At 45.0% G+C, this 17244-nt stretch overlaps 1 protein-coding gene across 2 annotated transcripts; it reads left to right on the forward strand.

Annotated features, from left to right (window-relative positions):
• Nucleotides 1–7711: 7711 nt before the first annotated feature.
• POLR2D (RNA polymerase II subunit D) lies at nt 7712–16430 on the forward strand (the record flags this gene model as incomplete). Of its 2 annotated transcripts, XM_080689663.1 has the most annotated exons (4): nt 7712–7784; nt 11680–11860; nt 15311–15406; nt 16352–16430. In XM_080689663.1, 4 exons carry the CDS (start codon nt 7712–7714, stop codon nt 16428–16430), a joined length of 429 nt encoding a protein of 142 aa, XP_080545789.1. The 2 variants fall into 2 exon arrangements, with proteins under 2 accessions (XP_080545789.1, XP_080545790.1); XM_080689664.1 differs by lacking the exon at nt 15311–15406.
• Between the last annotated feature and the right edge of the window lie 814 nt (nt 16431–17244).

Raw genomic sequence — 17244 nt, forward strand, 5'->3', positions numbered from 1 at the left:
TTACTTTTTTTAAACTTCCAATTTATTGCATACCAAGAGTTGATCCCAACCACCATGCTCTGTAAGTGGACGCCATGTTAGGGTTGAGCGTGGGCACTACGAGGCCATTGAGGCTCCTGGACAGAGACCCACATCAAGATCGGAAGCCCTTTGGATGGCGTTGCAGGTCCTACAGCTTAATAAGCCTTGAAGGTTTTAATTCTCATCCCACTCTCAGTTGGACTTTCTGGCCCTCCCTGCATTCAATTTCCTGGTCTTGAACAGAGCTCTATGGTGTAACCTGCTGAGGAATGGATGGAGATGACCCCTGGAGGTCCTGGCATCGTCATCACCATCTGCAGGCCTGAAAGGAAAGACCTCTTCCTCGCCACCTGGCTACCTCACCCCTCTACTGGTAGCAGTGCCTATGTAGCTGGTTCTAGAAGCATAGATGTGCAGACAGGTGGTAGGTGAGGTTGGGCTTTAGAAAGGCACATGCCACAGGAGAGAATCCAGGGTCTCTAAGCTGGTTTTCTTCTCAGGCAAACATCCTGAGGGACCTTAAAGCAGGGAAGTTCCTTTCTCTGGTTTGCCTGAAGTGAGAAGACTTGACGTCTCACTCCTTAGGACCCCAGGACAAAGCTGTGTAACTGAACAAGGCGAATCTTGCTCTTGCCTACTATGCCGGGGATCTGCACTCCACCAGACAGATTGCCAAGTCACTCATTTGTGTGTGTCATTTCAACTTCCATGGGATGTTCCCCTTCCCCGTTGTTGCTGTTTTTCAAATAGCTGTCAGCACATTTTCCTCCCTCTTGCCTCTCATTCATTTGGTGGCAAATTCATAGAACTTGGGGGTTGCTTTTGGAGTGCTGTCACAAAGGCACTGGTAAAGTGTTTGACAGGAACAGGTGGCCAACTGGAATAAAGGATCCTGAGGATGAGACACTGGTTTTCAACAACATGCTTAGAGAACTCTTGAAGTGAATTGGGGGTCAACCCAGTGAACACATTTTGGGCTAATTTATTTTTTAGAGTTTATGTGGTGATGGTGTGGCTTTCAAAAATGAGCAAATATTCAACTAAGATCTTTGAGCTTTTATCTGCCAGGAATGGGGGAGGGAAGCAGGGGCACAATCACAGAGGGGAAATGTGTGGTATTCTGGGCATCCCCATATGTATGGGGGGGGGGGCTCCTCGTTGTTGGTGAAGACCTGAGATGTGTGGGGAGGACAACATGGTGCCGAAGCTGCACCCTCCTGTCCGCTGTGCTGGGTGCCCTTGGGACAGAAATGAAGGTGAAAGGGTCAGTTCATGAATTCCTGCTGCTGAGTATAATATATGTCTTGTTACAAACGTGACGACAGTTACTCTTAGGTGCCATGGATCGATGTCAGGGTGGTCAGCTCTGGACTTAACCACCCACCTCCCAATTTGTACAACAACAGTATTGATACATAGGGCTACACTCATTACTGTTCAAGTGTTCTATGTTAAAAGTTGTGTTTAATTTCTAAAGATTAAAAAAAAGCAAAAAAAAATTGGTGCTAAACTTTCACCCCTGAGCACGCTCAGTGAGACTGGTCATGCAAGCATTTATAGTGCCATGTTCCTCAAGCTTATTTTTCTCATAGAAATGTTGCCCTATCTGTCTTCTCCATTGTATAGTACATATTTTATTAAGGGTGGGGTAGGATACCTGCCATTTAAGAAAATGAACAGAAAAATTTAAAACCCAAGAAATGGGGAAAAAAAAAAATCAGTGCACAAGAACCTGGCTGGCAAAGGCCAGCGCTGCACCACACCACAGTGGGCTCTGGGTTTGGAGTGAAGAAGCCTTACTCCCTGCACATTCCCTCATACTCCCACACAGGTCCGGCAGTGCCAAGGGAATCCCTAGTGGCCTGAGGAGTGGGCACCATCCGTGCCCATCCTGGTAGGCCTAGTCAGGAAGCAGTCTGGGAACATATGGTCATGATGGCCTCATGGAAACATGTGGCAGGTGTCCCTCAGGAATAACACCAGGTCTGGATCATCCACCTGGCACCTTTGCATAGGGAGGCCACAGCTCCAAATTGGAACTGAACTGCCTCTGCACCAGGTATGGAGAAGAGGGGATGTTTCCTGCCCAGCCTTTCTTTTGTCCAGGGGCCACTGGAGCTGAATGGGAGGTAGCCACTGTTGTCAAGGAGGCAGCCCATCTTGGCTGGCTTGATTCAGAGTTTGTTTCATCCCTAGCTGTGAGTGCCTTTTGGTCTGCAAAGTTGGTTTGTCTCATAATACCCACAGCTAGGACATTCTCTGTAATTATGAATTGTCTTTGTTTTACATGAAATAAGAGGATGTCTGGTCACAAGAGTTTGTCAGTGTTGGATTGTTTCCACTGTGAGGTTCTTAAAAATTCTTTTTGCTTTATAATATTAAAACAACTCATGTTAGAGACCCTTTCAACATGAAAGGTTTGTAGTTGAGGTGTTACATATATTTTACTGTTTATAATAAAAATCATCTATACAAAAGTCCCAGGTGTTAATCTTTTGCACAAGATCTGTTTTCCATGATGTGTCAACATCTACAATTTCACTAACAGTTAATGTTCTTTTCTATTTGAGATTTCTGGAGCTTAGGGAGCTACTGCTTTTATTTTCGTTCTTTTTTCCCTATAAGAGACTGTATGGCCTTCCGTGCAAAGACTTCAGACCAATTCTTTGTATTACACTTGGTTGCCTCTTGGCTATATAACGTCTGAGTGCAAATCATTGAACTCTTTAATGAAGTATTGTAGAGAATAAACCATAATGGGTAAGAATTGTTCTCTGCCTCCTTTTTTGTAATCAGGCATGTTCGTTTTCTTTTGCTTTGGTACTGAGGATTAAAACCAAGAGTTTTTTTTAACCTCTGAACTATACTGCCACCCCCCCCCTTTTATTTTTGTGGTACTAGGGATGGAACCCAGGGGCATTCTACCTCCAAGCTACACCCCCAGCCCTATTTTTTATTCTTTATTTTGAAACAGGGTCTCGCTGAGTTGCAAAGGGCCTCACTAAGTAGCTGAGGCTGTGAACCACGATCCTCCTGTCTCAGTCTCCCAAATGCTGGGATATAAGTGTGCGCTACCACGCCTGGTTCTAATTTTGAAACAGGGTCTCACTAAAGTTGCAGAGGGCCTCCCTAAGTTGCTGAAGCTGTCCTTGAATCTGCGATCCTGTCTCAGACTCCCAAGTACTGTGACTATAAGCATACTCCACAGTGTGACTATTTCAACAAAATCGATCCAGATGGATTAACATAGGTTAGAAATCCAAATCTAGAGCTGATGTATCCTTTGTTGTCACTAAGACAGAAGTACATGTGTGTGTATCATTGGGTACTGAACTAGGGGGTTCTAAGCTACGCCCTCAACAGCCCCTTTTTGTTTAATGAAACTGGGGATGGAACCCAGGGGGCATTCTACCTCAGCCCAGCCCTATTTTTTATTCTTTATTTTGAGAGAGGGTCTCACTGAGTTGCAAAGGGCCTCACTAAGTAGCTGAGGCTAGCCGCGTACCCAGATCCTCTTATCTTAACCTCCCAAGTACTGGGATTACAATCCTGCACCACTATGCCCAGCTCCTATTTTTTTTTTTTTTTTTAAAAACAGGGTCTCAAGATGCTGAGGCTGGCCTTGAGCCATGGGTCCTCCTGTCAGCCTCCCAAGTACTGGGATTACAGGCCCTCACCCACCAGCAGCACAATGCAAGTTTCCAGCAAGTACCAGTGCTTGCTGGGTGCAGTGACACATAACTAATTCCAGCAATTTGAGAGGCTGAGGCTGAGGCAGTAGGATCCTAAATTTAAGGCCAGCCTGGACAATTTAGTGAGAATGTGGCTCACTAAATTGGATATAAAAAATGGAGCTGGGAGCAGGGCGTGGTGGTGGATACTTGTAATCCCAGCATTTGGGAGGCTGAGACCTGAGGATCACAGTTCATGGACAGCCTCAGCTACTTAGTGAGGCTCTCTTCAACACAGTGAGACCCGGTTTCAAAATAAAGGATAAAAAATAGGGCAGGAGGTGTAGCTCGGAGGTAGAATGCCCCTGGATTCCATCCCTAGATCCCCCTGCCTAAATGGAGCTGGGGTATAGCTCAGTGGGACAACAATGGTAGGTTCACTTCCTACACACACACAGACACACACACACACACACACACACACACACACACACACACACACACGATAAAGGCCTTTGGGTGTGGTGGTGCACATTTGTAATCCCAGTATTTGGGGGTTGGTACAGGAGGATCACAAGTTGAAGACCAGCCTCAGCAGTTTAGTGAGGCCTGCCACAACTTATTAAGACCTTGTTTGAAAATAGAAATAAAATAGGGCTGGGGGTGTAGCTGAGAGGTAGAATGCCCCTGGGTTCAATATCCAGTAACACACACACACACAGCCCTTCAATATTATAGTCTACATGCTGGAAATGATCAGAGCTGGGCGTGGTGGCACACACTTGTAATCCCACCACCATTCAGGAGGCTGAGACCTGAGGATCCTGGTTCGCGGACAGCTTCAACTACTTAGTGAATCCCTGTTTCAAAATAAAGAATAAAAAATAGGGCAGGGGGCATAGCTCGGAGATCGAATTCCCCTGGGTTCCAACCCTAGACCTGCAAAAAAAAAAAAAATAATAATAATAATCAAGCTGGCCTTTATGGCATAGGCTTGTAATACCAGAATTTGGGAGGCTAAAACAGGAGGATTGCAGGGTAAAAACCATCCTTAGCAATTTAGTGATTCTTTTTACAAATAAAAAATAAAATATGAACTGGGCATGGTGATGCATGCTTGTAATCCCAGCATTTAGGAGGCTGAGACAGGAGGATCGTGGTTCGTGGCCAGCCTTAGCTACTTAGTGAGGCCCTTTACAACTCAGTGACACCCTGTTTTAAAAAATAAAAAGTAGGGCTGGGAATGTAGCTCAGAGGAAGAATGACCCTGGGTTCAATGCACAGCACCACATACATGTATTTGCATATATGCATGCACATACACGCACATGAAAATAACAGCATGAGGCAATGGAGCATATCTTGTGATACCAGTACTTTGGAGGCTGACCCAAGGATCACAGATTTAAGGCTAGTTTCAACATTTTTTTAAAGTTTATTATTTGTTTGCAGTACTGAGTCATTCATTCTACCTCTGATCTACACTCCCAGCCCTATTATTTATTTATTTTTATTTATTTATTTATTTATTTATTTATTTATTTATTTATTTATTTATTGGTGGTACTGGGGTTCCTGGAAGCCCTTCTACCTCCAGGCTACCCTCCCAGACCTTTTTTATTTTTGGAAACAGGGTCTCCTAAGCCAGCGTTGTTGGCTTCGAACCTGTGCGATCTTCCTGTCTCCTCCCAAGCGCGGGATTACAAGCCTGCGCCACCACACCCGGCTTCTTTATTTTTTTATATTTTTCTGGTTACTAGGGATAAAACTCAGGATCACTCTCCCTCTGAGCTACATTCCCATCCCTATTTTTTTCCTTTTTTGTGGTACTGGGAACTGAATTCAGGGACATTCTACCTCGGAGCTACATCCCCAGTACTAATTTTTATTTTTTATTTGGAAACAAGGTCTCACTAAGTTTTAGAAGGCCTCACTAAGTAGCTAAAGCTGCCCACAAACCTTCAATCCTTGTCTCAGCCTCCCCAGAACCGGGACTACAAGGGTGTGCCACTATGCCCAGCTCCTTTTATTTATTTCTTTATTTCTTTAAAATTTTTTTTTTTTTTTGTGGTACTGGGGTTCCTGGAAGCCCTTCCACCTCCGGGCTACACTCCCAGACCTATTTTTACATTTTCATTTTTGGAAACAGGGTCTCCTAAGCCAGCGCGCTCGGCTGGCTTCGAACCTGCCGATCCTCCTGTCTCCGCCTCCCAAGCGCGGGGATTACAAGCGTGCGCCACCACGCCCGGCTATTTCTTTAAAATTTGAAACAGAGTCTCACTAAGTTGAAGAGGGCCACACTAAATTGCTAAGGCTGCCTGCTAACCAGAGATTTTCCTGTCTCAGCCTCCCAAGTGCTGGGATTATGAGCGTATGCCTCCGTGCCTAGCAAAGCCTCAATAATTCAGTGAGATCCTCAGCAATTTAGCGGGACCTTGTTTCAAAATTAAAAATAAGAGCCGGGCGTGGTGGCGCACGCTTGTAATCCCCGCGCTTGGGAGGCTGAGACAGGAGGATCGCACAGGTTCGAAGCCAGCCTCAGCTACCTTAGTGAGGCTCTCAGCAACCTAGTGAGACCCTGTTTCCAAATAAAATAGAAAATAGGTCTGGGAGTATAGCCCAGAGGTAGAAAGCCTCTGGGTTCCACCCCCAGTACCACACACACACACACACACACACACACACACGCACACACACATTAAAAATAACCAGTAGTGATGGTGCATGCTTGCAATCCCAGCATTTGGGAGGCAAAGACTAGAGAACAGCAGTTTGCAGACAGCGTCAGCTACTTAAGTAGGCCCTTCGCAACTTAATGAAACCCTGTTTCAAAAACTAAAAATACTTAAAAAGGGTTAAAAATAAAAAGAGTTACGGGTACCAGGCATGGTGGAGCACGCTTGCAGTACTAGCAATCGGGAGGCAGAGAGAGGAGGGTCCTGGTTTGCGGACAGCCTCGCTACTTAGTGAGGCGCTTTGCAACTCAGGGAGACCCTGTTTCAAAATAAAGAATAAAAAAATCAGAGCCGGGCAAGGTGGCGCACACTTGTAATCCCAGCATTCGGGAGGCTGAAACAGGAGGATGGTGGGTTTGTGGACAACCTCAGCTAAGTAGTTAGGCTCTCTGGAACTTAATGAGACCCTGTCTCAAAGAATACAAAATAGGGCAGGGGCTGTAGCTCGGAGGTCGAATGCCCCTGGTTCCATCCCCAGACCTGCCCCCCCCAAAAAAAAATAGCTAGGGGTATCTCAGAGGTAGAATGCCCTGGGTCCAATCTCTAGTACAGTAAACAAACAAACAAACAAACAAGTGTGATGGCACACACTTGTAGTCCCAGTACTTGGGAGGCTGAGACAGGAGTATGTGTACGGATTCTCGGCCAGCCTTAACTACTTTGTGGGACACTCCGCAATTTAGACCTTGTTTAAAAATAAAAAATAATGAGCTGGGCGTGGTGACGCACGCTTGTAATCCCAGCATTTGGGAGGCTGAGACTGGAGGATCTGGGTTCGCGGACAATCTCAGCTACTTAGTGAGGCCCTCTGCAACTTAAGTGAGACCCTGTCTCAAAATGAAGAATATAAAATAAGCGGGGCGTGGTGGCACACGCTTGTAATCCCAGCATTTGGGAGGCTGAGACCGGGGGATCGCGGTGTGAGGACAGCCTCAGCTACTTAGTGAGGCCCTTTGCAAAAATAAAGAATAAAAAATAGGGCAGGGGGTGTAGCTCGGAGGTAGAATAAGCCTGGGTTCCATCCCCAGACCCGCAATAAATAAAAAAAAAACAAATAAATAAATAATAAAAACAGGTCCGGGAATGTAGGGTACCAGGATGTAGGTCGGAAGTAAACCACTCCCCCAGCCCAGGGCGCCCCTCCGTGGGGCGGGCCCCAGCGCCGCCGCCCTCAGGGCTTTCGGGTCCCACACTCGAGGCCCCGCCCCCAAAACATAGGGCCCGCCCCTTCCGGCCGGCAGTTGCCCGCCCACACTTCCGGCTGTACCGCTGAGCGGCCCAGAAATGGCTGCGGGAGGCAGCGATCCTCGCGCGGCAGATGTGGAGGAGGACGCCTCGCAGCTCATTTTTCCGAAAGGTGGGCTGGTACCGCGCGACTTTTCGCCCATCCCGTGGCCTGGGCTTGTCCGCCCGCCCGGGGCAGCTCTCGGCGTGCAGGCGGGCGCGGGGGACGCGGGGCGCGGGGGAGCTTTGCTTAGCGTCTGGCAGAGAGGGCCATATTATCTTGATTCCACTCCCCGGCTCTCGGAGTTATAGGCGGCCGACGTCAGTATTTCCAGGGACGGCTTCTGGCTGCCTGTTTTTAGTACGTGTGTGTGTGTGTTACTGGGGATGAAACTCAAGGGCTTTCTACCTCCCAGACCTTTTTTTTTTTTTCTTTTTTTTTTTTTTCGATACTGGGGATGGAACCCAGGGCATTCTACCTCTGAGCTACACTGCCAGCCCTATTTTTTTATTCTTTATTTTGAAACAGGTCTCACTGAGTTGCAAGGTCCTCACTAAGTAGAACCAGAGGCTGTCCTCGAACCTTGATTCTTCTCAGCCTCCCAAATGCTGGGTTTGCAAACGTGCGCCACCACGTCCGGAGTCCCAGACCTATTTTTATATTTTATTTGGAAATAAGGTCTCGCTAAGTTGCTGAGAGCCTCACTCAGTAGCTAGGGCTGGCTTCGAACCTGTGCGATCCTCCTGTTTCAGCCTCCCAAGTACTGGGATTACAAGCGTGTAGCACCACGCCCGAATTTTAGTACTAGACTTATCTGTTAACCGCATGCGAGGTGCTGAACAGATATGTCTTAAGATAAGCAAAGCTGTATGCCAGTGTGCTCTGGACAGATTTTCCTTACTGGGTCTCAAACCCAGAGCATCTCTTTAGGAACAAGTGCTCCACTTCTGATCTACAGTCCCACTTCAGGGCAGACTGTAATCAGTAATATTGCAGTAGTGAAAAGAGTCCAGGGTGAATTGAAGTCAACTTCAGTTTTTACGGAATTTCTGGTCCTTTTATTTATTATTATTTTTTGGTGGTACTGGGGATGGAACCCTTCTCCGGGCTACACTTCCAGACCTATTTTGTATTTATTTGGAAACAGGGTTTCTTAAGCCAGCGAGGCTTGCTTCGAACCTGTGTGATCCTCCTTACAAGCGTGCTCCACCACGCCCGGCTTTTCTGGTCCATTTATTTTATATTTAATTTTTTTGAAGATTTAAAGAAATTTATTAAAAGATAGAAATACAGAAAATAGAAATACAGCTCCATACCAGACTGGCATGGAGGGGGTGACTCGAAATGAATACACCATTTTTTGGTCCTTTTAAAGTGAGCATAAGAGAAAGGAGAGAGTGTAAGCCGAGAGAGTCAGGGAAATGAAACACTAAAGCTGAGAAGGGACAGGGTTTGGTGGTGATACACACTAGGAATCCCAGTACTTGGGAGGCTGAGACATGAGGATCTGGGTTTACAGCCACCCTCAGTTATTTAGCAAAGCCCTTCACAATTCAGTGAGACTGTTTCAAATAATAAAAACCAGCAGCTTAGTGAGGCTCTCAGCAACTTAGTGAAGCCCTGTTTCCAAAGAAAATATAAAAATTGGGTTGCGGGTATAGCCCTGGAGTGGAAAGCCCCTTGGGTTACACCCCCAGTACCAATCAATCAATCAATCAATCAGTCACACTAAAAAATAGGGCTAGGGTGTAGCTTGGAGGTGCAATGCCCCTGGGTTCCATTCCCAGTATGAAAAACAAAAAACAACAACAAAACCTGGGGATGTATCTTGGAGGTAACATGCCCCTAAAATCAACTGGGCATGGTGGCACACACTTGTAATCTCAACATTTGGGAGGCTGACACAGGAGGATCCAATTGGAGGACAGCCTCAGCTACTACTTAGAGGCTCTTTGCAGTTTAGTGTGACCCTGTTTTTAAAATAAAGAATAAAAACTGCGTGTGGTGGTGCACACTTGTAATCTCTGCACTTGGGAGGCTGAGACAGGAGGATCACACGGGTTCAAAGCCAGCCTCAGCTACTTAAGTGAGGTTCTCAGCAACTTAGTGAGACCCTGTTTCCATATGAAATATAAAATAGGTCTTGGAGTATAGCCCAGAGAAAGCCTCTGGGTTCCACCCCCAGTACCACCAAAAAAATAAATAAATAAATAAAATAAAATAAAGAATAAAAAAATAGGGCTGGGCTCTGGCTTGGAGGCAGAATGTCCCTGAATTTCAATTCCATCCCCAAAAGCGTGCATGCCACACACACACACACACACACACACACACACACACACACACACACACGGGGAGGATTGGTAAATGAAACTGGGGCATTCTATCTCTGAACTGTACACCCAGCCCAATTTTGTGTTTTCTTTTGAAACAGTCTCATCTAGGCATGGTGGGCCACCTTTCTGATCCCAGCATTTTGGGAGGCTAAGACAGGAGTATCACAAGTTCTCAGCCAGAGCCAGCAACTTAATGAGGCCCTATGCAATTTAATGAGACCCTATTTCCCCCCCCCCCATACTGGAGATTGAACCCAGGGGCATTCTACCTCCAAGCTATACCCTAAGCCATATATATATATTTATTTATTTTGGAAATGGAACTCAGGGGCCTTCTACCTCCGGGCTACACTCCCAGACCTATTTTATATTTTATTTGGAAACAGGGTCTCTTAAGCCAGCTGAGGCTAGCTTCGAACCTGCGTAATCCTGTCTCAGCCTCCCAAGTGCAGGGATTACAAGCATGCACCACCATGCTCAGTTTATTCTTTATTTTTTGAAACAGGGTCTCACTGAGTTGCAAAAGACCTTACTAAGTAGTAGCTGAGGCTGTCCACAAACTGCAGTCCTCCTGTTTCAACCTCCTAAATGCTGGGATTACAAGTGTGCCTCACCACACAAGGCTAAAACACTATGTTTAAAAAAATTTTTTTTTTCAGTACTGGGGATGGAACCCAGGGGCATTCTACCTCTGAGCGACACACCAGCCCTATATTTATTTATTTATTTATTTATTTATTTATTTATTTATTTATTTATTTTTGAAACAGGATCTCACTGAGTTGCAAAGGGCTTCACTAAGTAGTTGAGGCTAGCTTTGAATTTGCACAGTCCTCCTGTCTCAGCCTCCCAGATGCTGGGATTACAAGACTGCACCACAATACCTGGCTTATCCTTTATTTTGAAACAGTCTCACTAAATTACAAAGGACCTCAATAAGCAGCTGAGGCTGGCCACAAACTTGTGATCCTCCTGTCTCAGTGTTCAAAGTACTGGGATTACAGACATGCACCACCAACTGGCCACAAATTTTTTTTTTTTTTTTATTTGCATTCTACCTCTGAGCTACATCCCCAGCTCTATTTTTTATGCTTTATTCTTTGAAACAGGATCTCACTGAGTTACAAACAGCCTCAGTAAGTAGCTGAGGCTGTCTATGAATTGCAATACTCTGGTCTCTCGAATGCTGGGATTTCAAGCATGCGCCACCAAGCCTGGACCCAAAACTTTTTTTTTTTAAGAGAAAGTATGTCTCACCCAAGTGAGCTAAATTTTATATCTCATACACACTGCCAATACTCTGGTACACCAGAGTGGTGCGTGGATAAAAGCAAAGATGTGAAATAGAGCTGGGTGTGTTGGTGCACACTTGTAATTCCCGTGCTTGGGAGGCTGAGACAGGAGGATCGCACAGATTCGAAGCCAGCCTCAGCTACTTAGTGAGGCTCTCAGCAACTTAGATGAGACCCTGTTTCCAAATAAAGTATAAAATAGGTCTGGGATTATAGCCCGGAGGTAGAAAGCCTCTGGATTCCACCCCCAGTACCACCAAAAAAAAAAAAAAAAAAAAAGATGTGAAATAGAAAGCCCCTGGATTTCTGTAGTCAGGGAAATGTTCAAATGCAGTAAAGAGCTCTAAGCAGACTTTGGAAGAAATACTTTCAGCCAACATTTATGCTTCTCACAAACAGAGTTTGAAACAGCGGAGACACTTTTAAATTCCGAAGTTCATATGCTTCTAGAGCATCGAAAACAACAGAACGAGAGTGCAGAGGATGAGCAGGAACTCTCCGGAGTCTTCATGAAAACTCTAACCTACACGGGTCGTTTCAGTCGTTTCAAAAATAGAGAAACCATTGCCAGCGTCCGTAGGTAAGTGCTAAAAAAGAGTTTCTAGCCGGGTGTTGTGGCACACGCTTGTAATCCCAGCATTTGGGAGGCTGAGACCAGAGGATCGCGGTTCTTGGACAGCCTTAGCTACTTAGTGAGGCCTTTTGCAACTCAGTGAGACCTGGTTTAAAAATAAAGAATAAAAGAATAGGGCAAGGGGTGTAGCTTGGAGGCCAAATGTCCCTGGGTTCCATCCCTAGTACTGCAAAAAAAAAAAAAAAAAAAAAGAGTTTCTATCAATCTAGACTGTTGGAATTCTGTGGGTAATTCTTTCTCTTTTTCCAGAAAATCATGTGTGAATTTAATTTTTAAATAAAATAGTTTATTTATGAAAAATTTAATAATTGCTGGGCGTGGTGGCACATGCTTGTTATCCCAGCATTTGGGAGGCTGAGACAGGAAGATCGTGGTTCAAGGACAGCCTCAGCTGTTTAGTGAGGCCCTTTGCAACTCAGTGAGACCCTGTTTGAAAATAAAGAGTAAAAAGCTGGGCATGGTGGTGTATGCTTGTAATCTTAGCACTTGGGAGGCTGAGACAGGCAGATCGCACAGGTTTGAAGCCAGCCTCAGCTACTTAGTGAGGCTTTCAGCAACTTAGTGAGACTCTGTTTCCAAATAAAATATAAAATAGGTCTGGGAGCCGGGCATGGTGGTGCACACTTGTAATCCCCGCGGTTGGGAGGCGGAGACAGGAGGATGGCGCAGGTTCGAAGTCAGCCGCGCTGGCTTAAGAGACCCTGTTTCCAAATAAAAAGTATAAAATAGGTCTGGGAGTATAGCCTGGATGTAGAAGAGCCCCTGGGTTGTTCCATCCCCAGTACCACCAAAAAAAAAAAAAAAAGAAGAAGAAAAATATAGGGCTGGGGATATAGCTTGGAGGTAGAATGCCCCTGGGTTCCATCCCCAGTACCACAAAAAATAAATAAATAAAAATTAAGCTGGGAGAGTCTGTCTGAGTGGTGGAGACCTTTCCTAGTATGCAAGAGGCCCTAGCAAATGATCCCTAGCACCACCCTCATGTATATGTGTGTGTGTGTACGGGGATTGAATCTAGGGGCATTCTATCTTCAAGCTTTATCCCCCAGCCCTATTTATTTATTTATTTATTTATTTATTTATTTATTTATTTTTGGTGGTATTAGGGATGGAACCCAGGCACCTTCTACCTCCAGGCTACACTCCCAGGCCTATTTCATATTTTTTATTTGGAAACAGAGTCTCTTAATCCAGGGGAGGCTGGCTTCAAACCTGCGCCATCCTCTTGTCTCAGCCTCCCTAGTGTGGGGATTACAAGCGTGCTCCACCACGCCCGACTGGTATTTATTTATTTATTGATTGATTTATTTATTTTTGTGCTACTGGGATAGAACCCAAGGGCATTCAACCTCCGAACTACACCTCTAGCCCTATTTTGTTTGTTTGTTTGTTTGTTTGTTTTTGATTTTGCAGTACTGCGGATTGAACCCAGGGGCATTCTACCTCCAAGCTATACCCCCAGCCCTATTTTTTATTCTTTATTTTGAAACAGGGCCTCACTGAGTTGCAAAGGGCCTCACTAAATACTAGCTGAGGCTGTCTGTTAACCAAGATCCTCCATTTCAGCTTCCTACAAGCATGTACCACCATGCCCTGCCCCTGTTTTTATTTTGAAACAGGGTCTCACAAAGTTGCAGAATCTGTCACTAAGTATCTGAGGCTTGCTGCAAACTTGCAATTCTCCTGTCTCAGTCTCCCAAGTACTGGGATTACAAGCATTCCCCACCATTCCTGGCCTTATTCTTTATTTTCAAACAAGGTCTCTTTAAGTTGCAGAGGCCTCACTAAGTAGCTGAGGCTAGTCAGTCTTAATTTTTTAAAATTTTAATTTGAAAGACAGTCTTGGTTACTGAAGCTGCCCTCAAACCTGTGATCCTCCTGTCTCAGCCTCCCAAATACTGGGATTTAAAGTGTGTACCGCCACACCAGGCTTAAGCCCTCTTTTTTTGTGTGTGGCATTAGGGATTGAACCCAGGGGCATTCTTCCTCTGCGCTTCAACCTCAGCCCTATTTTATTTTCATTTTGAAAGAGGATCTCATTAGGTTGATGACATCTCACTACTTGCTGAAGCTGTCCTTGAACTTGCCATCCTGTCTCAGCCTCCCAAGTACTGGGATTTCAGGCATGAGCCACAGTTCCCGGCCCCTTTGGACATTTTTGTTTCTGGGTGCTGGAGATTGAACCCAGAGACTTAGACATGCTCAGCCCAGATGCTGTGTACGTGTATATGTGCACAGCATTAGAGAATGCTGCATATCAAAGAGAAATACCTGAGCCGGGTGTGGTGGCTCACTCTTGAAATCCCACCACTCAGGAGGATGAGGCAGGAGGATTCGGGCTTGAGGACAGCCTCAGCTACTTAGTGAGGCCCTTTGCAACTCAACGAGACCCCTGTTTCAAAATAAAGAATAAAAATAGGGCAGGGGGTGTGGCTCAGAGGTCGAATGCCCCGGGGTTCCAGCTGAGGCTGTCCACAAACCATGATCCTCCAGTCTCAGCCTCCCAAATGCTGGGATTACAACCATATGCTACTTTGCCTGGCTAACACCATGAGTTTAATAGTAAAACTTAAAAAGAAGCTGAGAGGAGCAATTAAGAGTGGAAAGCAATACAGTTCCTGGGGAAAGGTTTTAAGGTACTCAAGGTATACAGTGTTCCCAAGCTGTTCTTTTTGTTTTGTTTTGTTTTGTTTCTCCCCCTGTACTGGGGATAGAAGCCCGGGGCATTCTACATTCAAGCTGCATCCCTAGTTCTATTTTTTTTTTTTTTTTTTGTTAGTACGGGGGTGGAACCCAGGGGCTTTCTACCTCTGGGCTCTACTCCCAGACCTATTTTATACTTTATTTGGAAACAGCGTCTCACTAAGTTGCTGAGAGCTTCACTCAGTAGCTGAGGCTGGCTTCGAACCTGTGCAATCCTCCTGTCTCAGCCTCCCAAGCACGGGGATTATGAGTGTGTGCCAACATGCCCAGCTCCTAGTTCTATTTTTTATTCTTTGTTTTGAAACAAAATTCTGTGTTCTGTGTTCTGTGTTTTGAAACAATTCTTTGTTTTGAACAAACCCAGGGGCATTCTACCTGTGAGCTGGGGATGTAGCTCAGAGGTAGAATGCCCTTGGGTTCCGTCTCCAATACTGCAAAAAAAAAAAAAAAAAGGTCTGGGGATGTATCTTGGAAGTACTGGTGATAGAACCCAGGGTGATCTAACTCATGGTGTTAGATGTATATCTGATATTTTGACATACAGGTATTTCTCTTTGATATACAGTATATTCTACTGTGTGCAAATCTGCAAAAATAAAAATAGTTACAGATAGTTTTCCCTTTCTTTGCTAGGTGCATTTGATCTTCCTGTTATTTATTTGCTGATATTTGATTTTTATCTCCTATGATCAGCTTGCTGCTCCAGAAAAAGCTGCATAAGTTTGAATTGGCCTGTCTAGCCAACCTTTGTCCAGAGACTGCTGAGGAATCCAAGGCTCTGATCCCAAGGTAAGTACCAGTTGTGATGCGTTCTGTGTGTATTGGATAAATTTCTACCAGTAGAATTACTACGTCTAAGCACACTTGTAAATAATCTTAGTACTTGGGAAGCTGAGATAGAAGGATTGCAGATTCAAGGACAGCCTCAGTATTGTAGCAAGATTTATAATGACCTAGTGAGACCCTGTCTCAAAACAAAAAAATGAAAAAGGCTGGGGGATAGTTTGAGGATAGAATAATTTTCCCAAGTTCAATTCCTAGTACAACTAACCAAGAAACAAATGGGCTGTAGGCCACATACAGTGATGTACTTCTGTATTCCCATTACCTGGGAGGCTGAGACACAAGGCTTGCAGGTTCAAGCAATCTTAGTGAGTTCCTCAGCAACTTAGTGATACTCTTTTTTTTTTTTTTTTCGGGTGGTACTAGGGGATGGAACCCAGAGGCTTTCTACCTTCAGGCTATACTCCTAGACCCATTTTATATTTTATTTGGAAACAGGGTCTCACTAAGTTGCTGAGAGCCTCACTAAGTAGCTGAGGTTGGCTTCGAACCTGCGCGATCCTCCTGTCTCAGCCTCCCAAGCGCGGGGATTACAAGCGTGAGCCACCACGCCCAGCTTGTGATACTCTGTTTTAAAATAAAAATAAGCAGAAAGGATGGGGTGTAGCTAGGAGTAAGAATGCTGCTGTGTTCAATCCCCTGTCTCTCCCCAAGTGAATAAATAAATAATGCTGTGGCGTAGCTCAGTGGTAGAATGGGTGCTTAACATGTATTCTCAGATTTGAGGCCAGCCTCAGCAACTTAGTGAGACCTTGTTTCCCAACAAAAAGTCAAATGGGCTCGGGATGTAGCTTATAGTTAGACTGCCCTGGGTTCAACCCCCTGTACCACAAAGAAGAATTTGGGAACATTGCTAGTCGCTAACTCACTCATTTCTTTGTTTCCTTGCAGCCTGGAGGGGCGGTTTGAAGATGAGGAGCTACAACAGATTCTTGATGATATCCAGACAAAGCGCAGTTTTCAATATTGACATGCAAAGTCACTTGGCTGCCTGGGAAAATCCTGGACCCAGGACAGGACTGAGCCTGCTTTTTATAGGAACTCTGTTGCAAAAGACAATTAGGTTTTCTTTGGAGAAGACAACTGGCCTTGGTATTAGTGCAGGCTGCTGTGGCGACCATGACTGTTAGACCATGAGATCCAAGGAAATCCTGCAATGGTGGGCCAGTAGGAAGGGTGCAGTGGGCAGTGTGGGAGCCACGTTAGTCACTCATACTTGTGGTTTTAGGAGCCCCCACGTTTTTTTATTTATAACATTTCAGAAGTTTTTATCTCAATATGTTCACAGTTTTTGAAAGTAAAAAAAAAACAAAAACAAAATGAAACTAGTACATGGAAAACTTTTATATGGATTGGACAGTCTCACCTAGATGCAAAATTAAGAATTAAACCAGGCTCTGTTGTTGTTTCACTGGGGGTTGAACCCAGGAGTATTCTACTTCTGAGCTATACCCCCACCCAATTCTTTAATTCTCTATTTTGAAACAGAGACTCAAATTGCTGAGGGCTTCACAAGTTGCTAAGGCTGGCCACCAACCTGCATTCCTCCTGTCTCAGCTTCCCAAGTACTGGAATTCCAAACTTGTATCATGATACCTGGCTCCTTCAAGTCCTATTTTATTTTTACTTTTTGGGAGGGGATACTAAGGATTGAATGCAGAGGCATTCTACCTCCAAATTACACCCCTTCCCCTCCTCTTTTTTTTTTTTTTTTTTGCAGTACTAGGGATTGAAACCCGGGGGCATTCTACCTCTGAGCTGTACCTCCAGCCCTATTTTTTATT

This window comes from Muscardinus avellanarius (genome assembly GCF_963383645.1).
Source record: "Muscardinus avellanarius genome assembly, chromosome: 2".
Taxonomy (NCBI): domain Eukaryota; kingdom Metazoa; phylum Chordata; class Mammalia; order Rodentia; family Gliridae; genus Muscardinus; species Muscardinus avellanarius.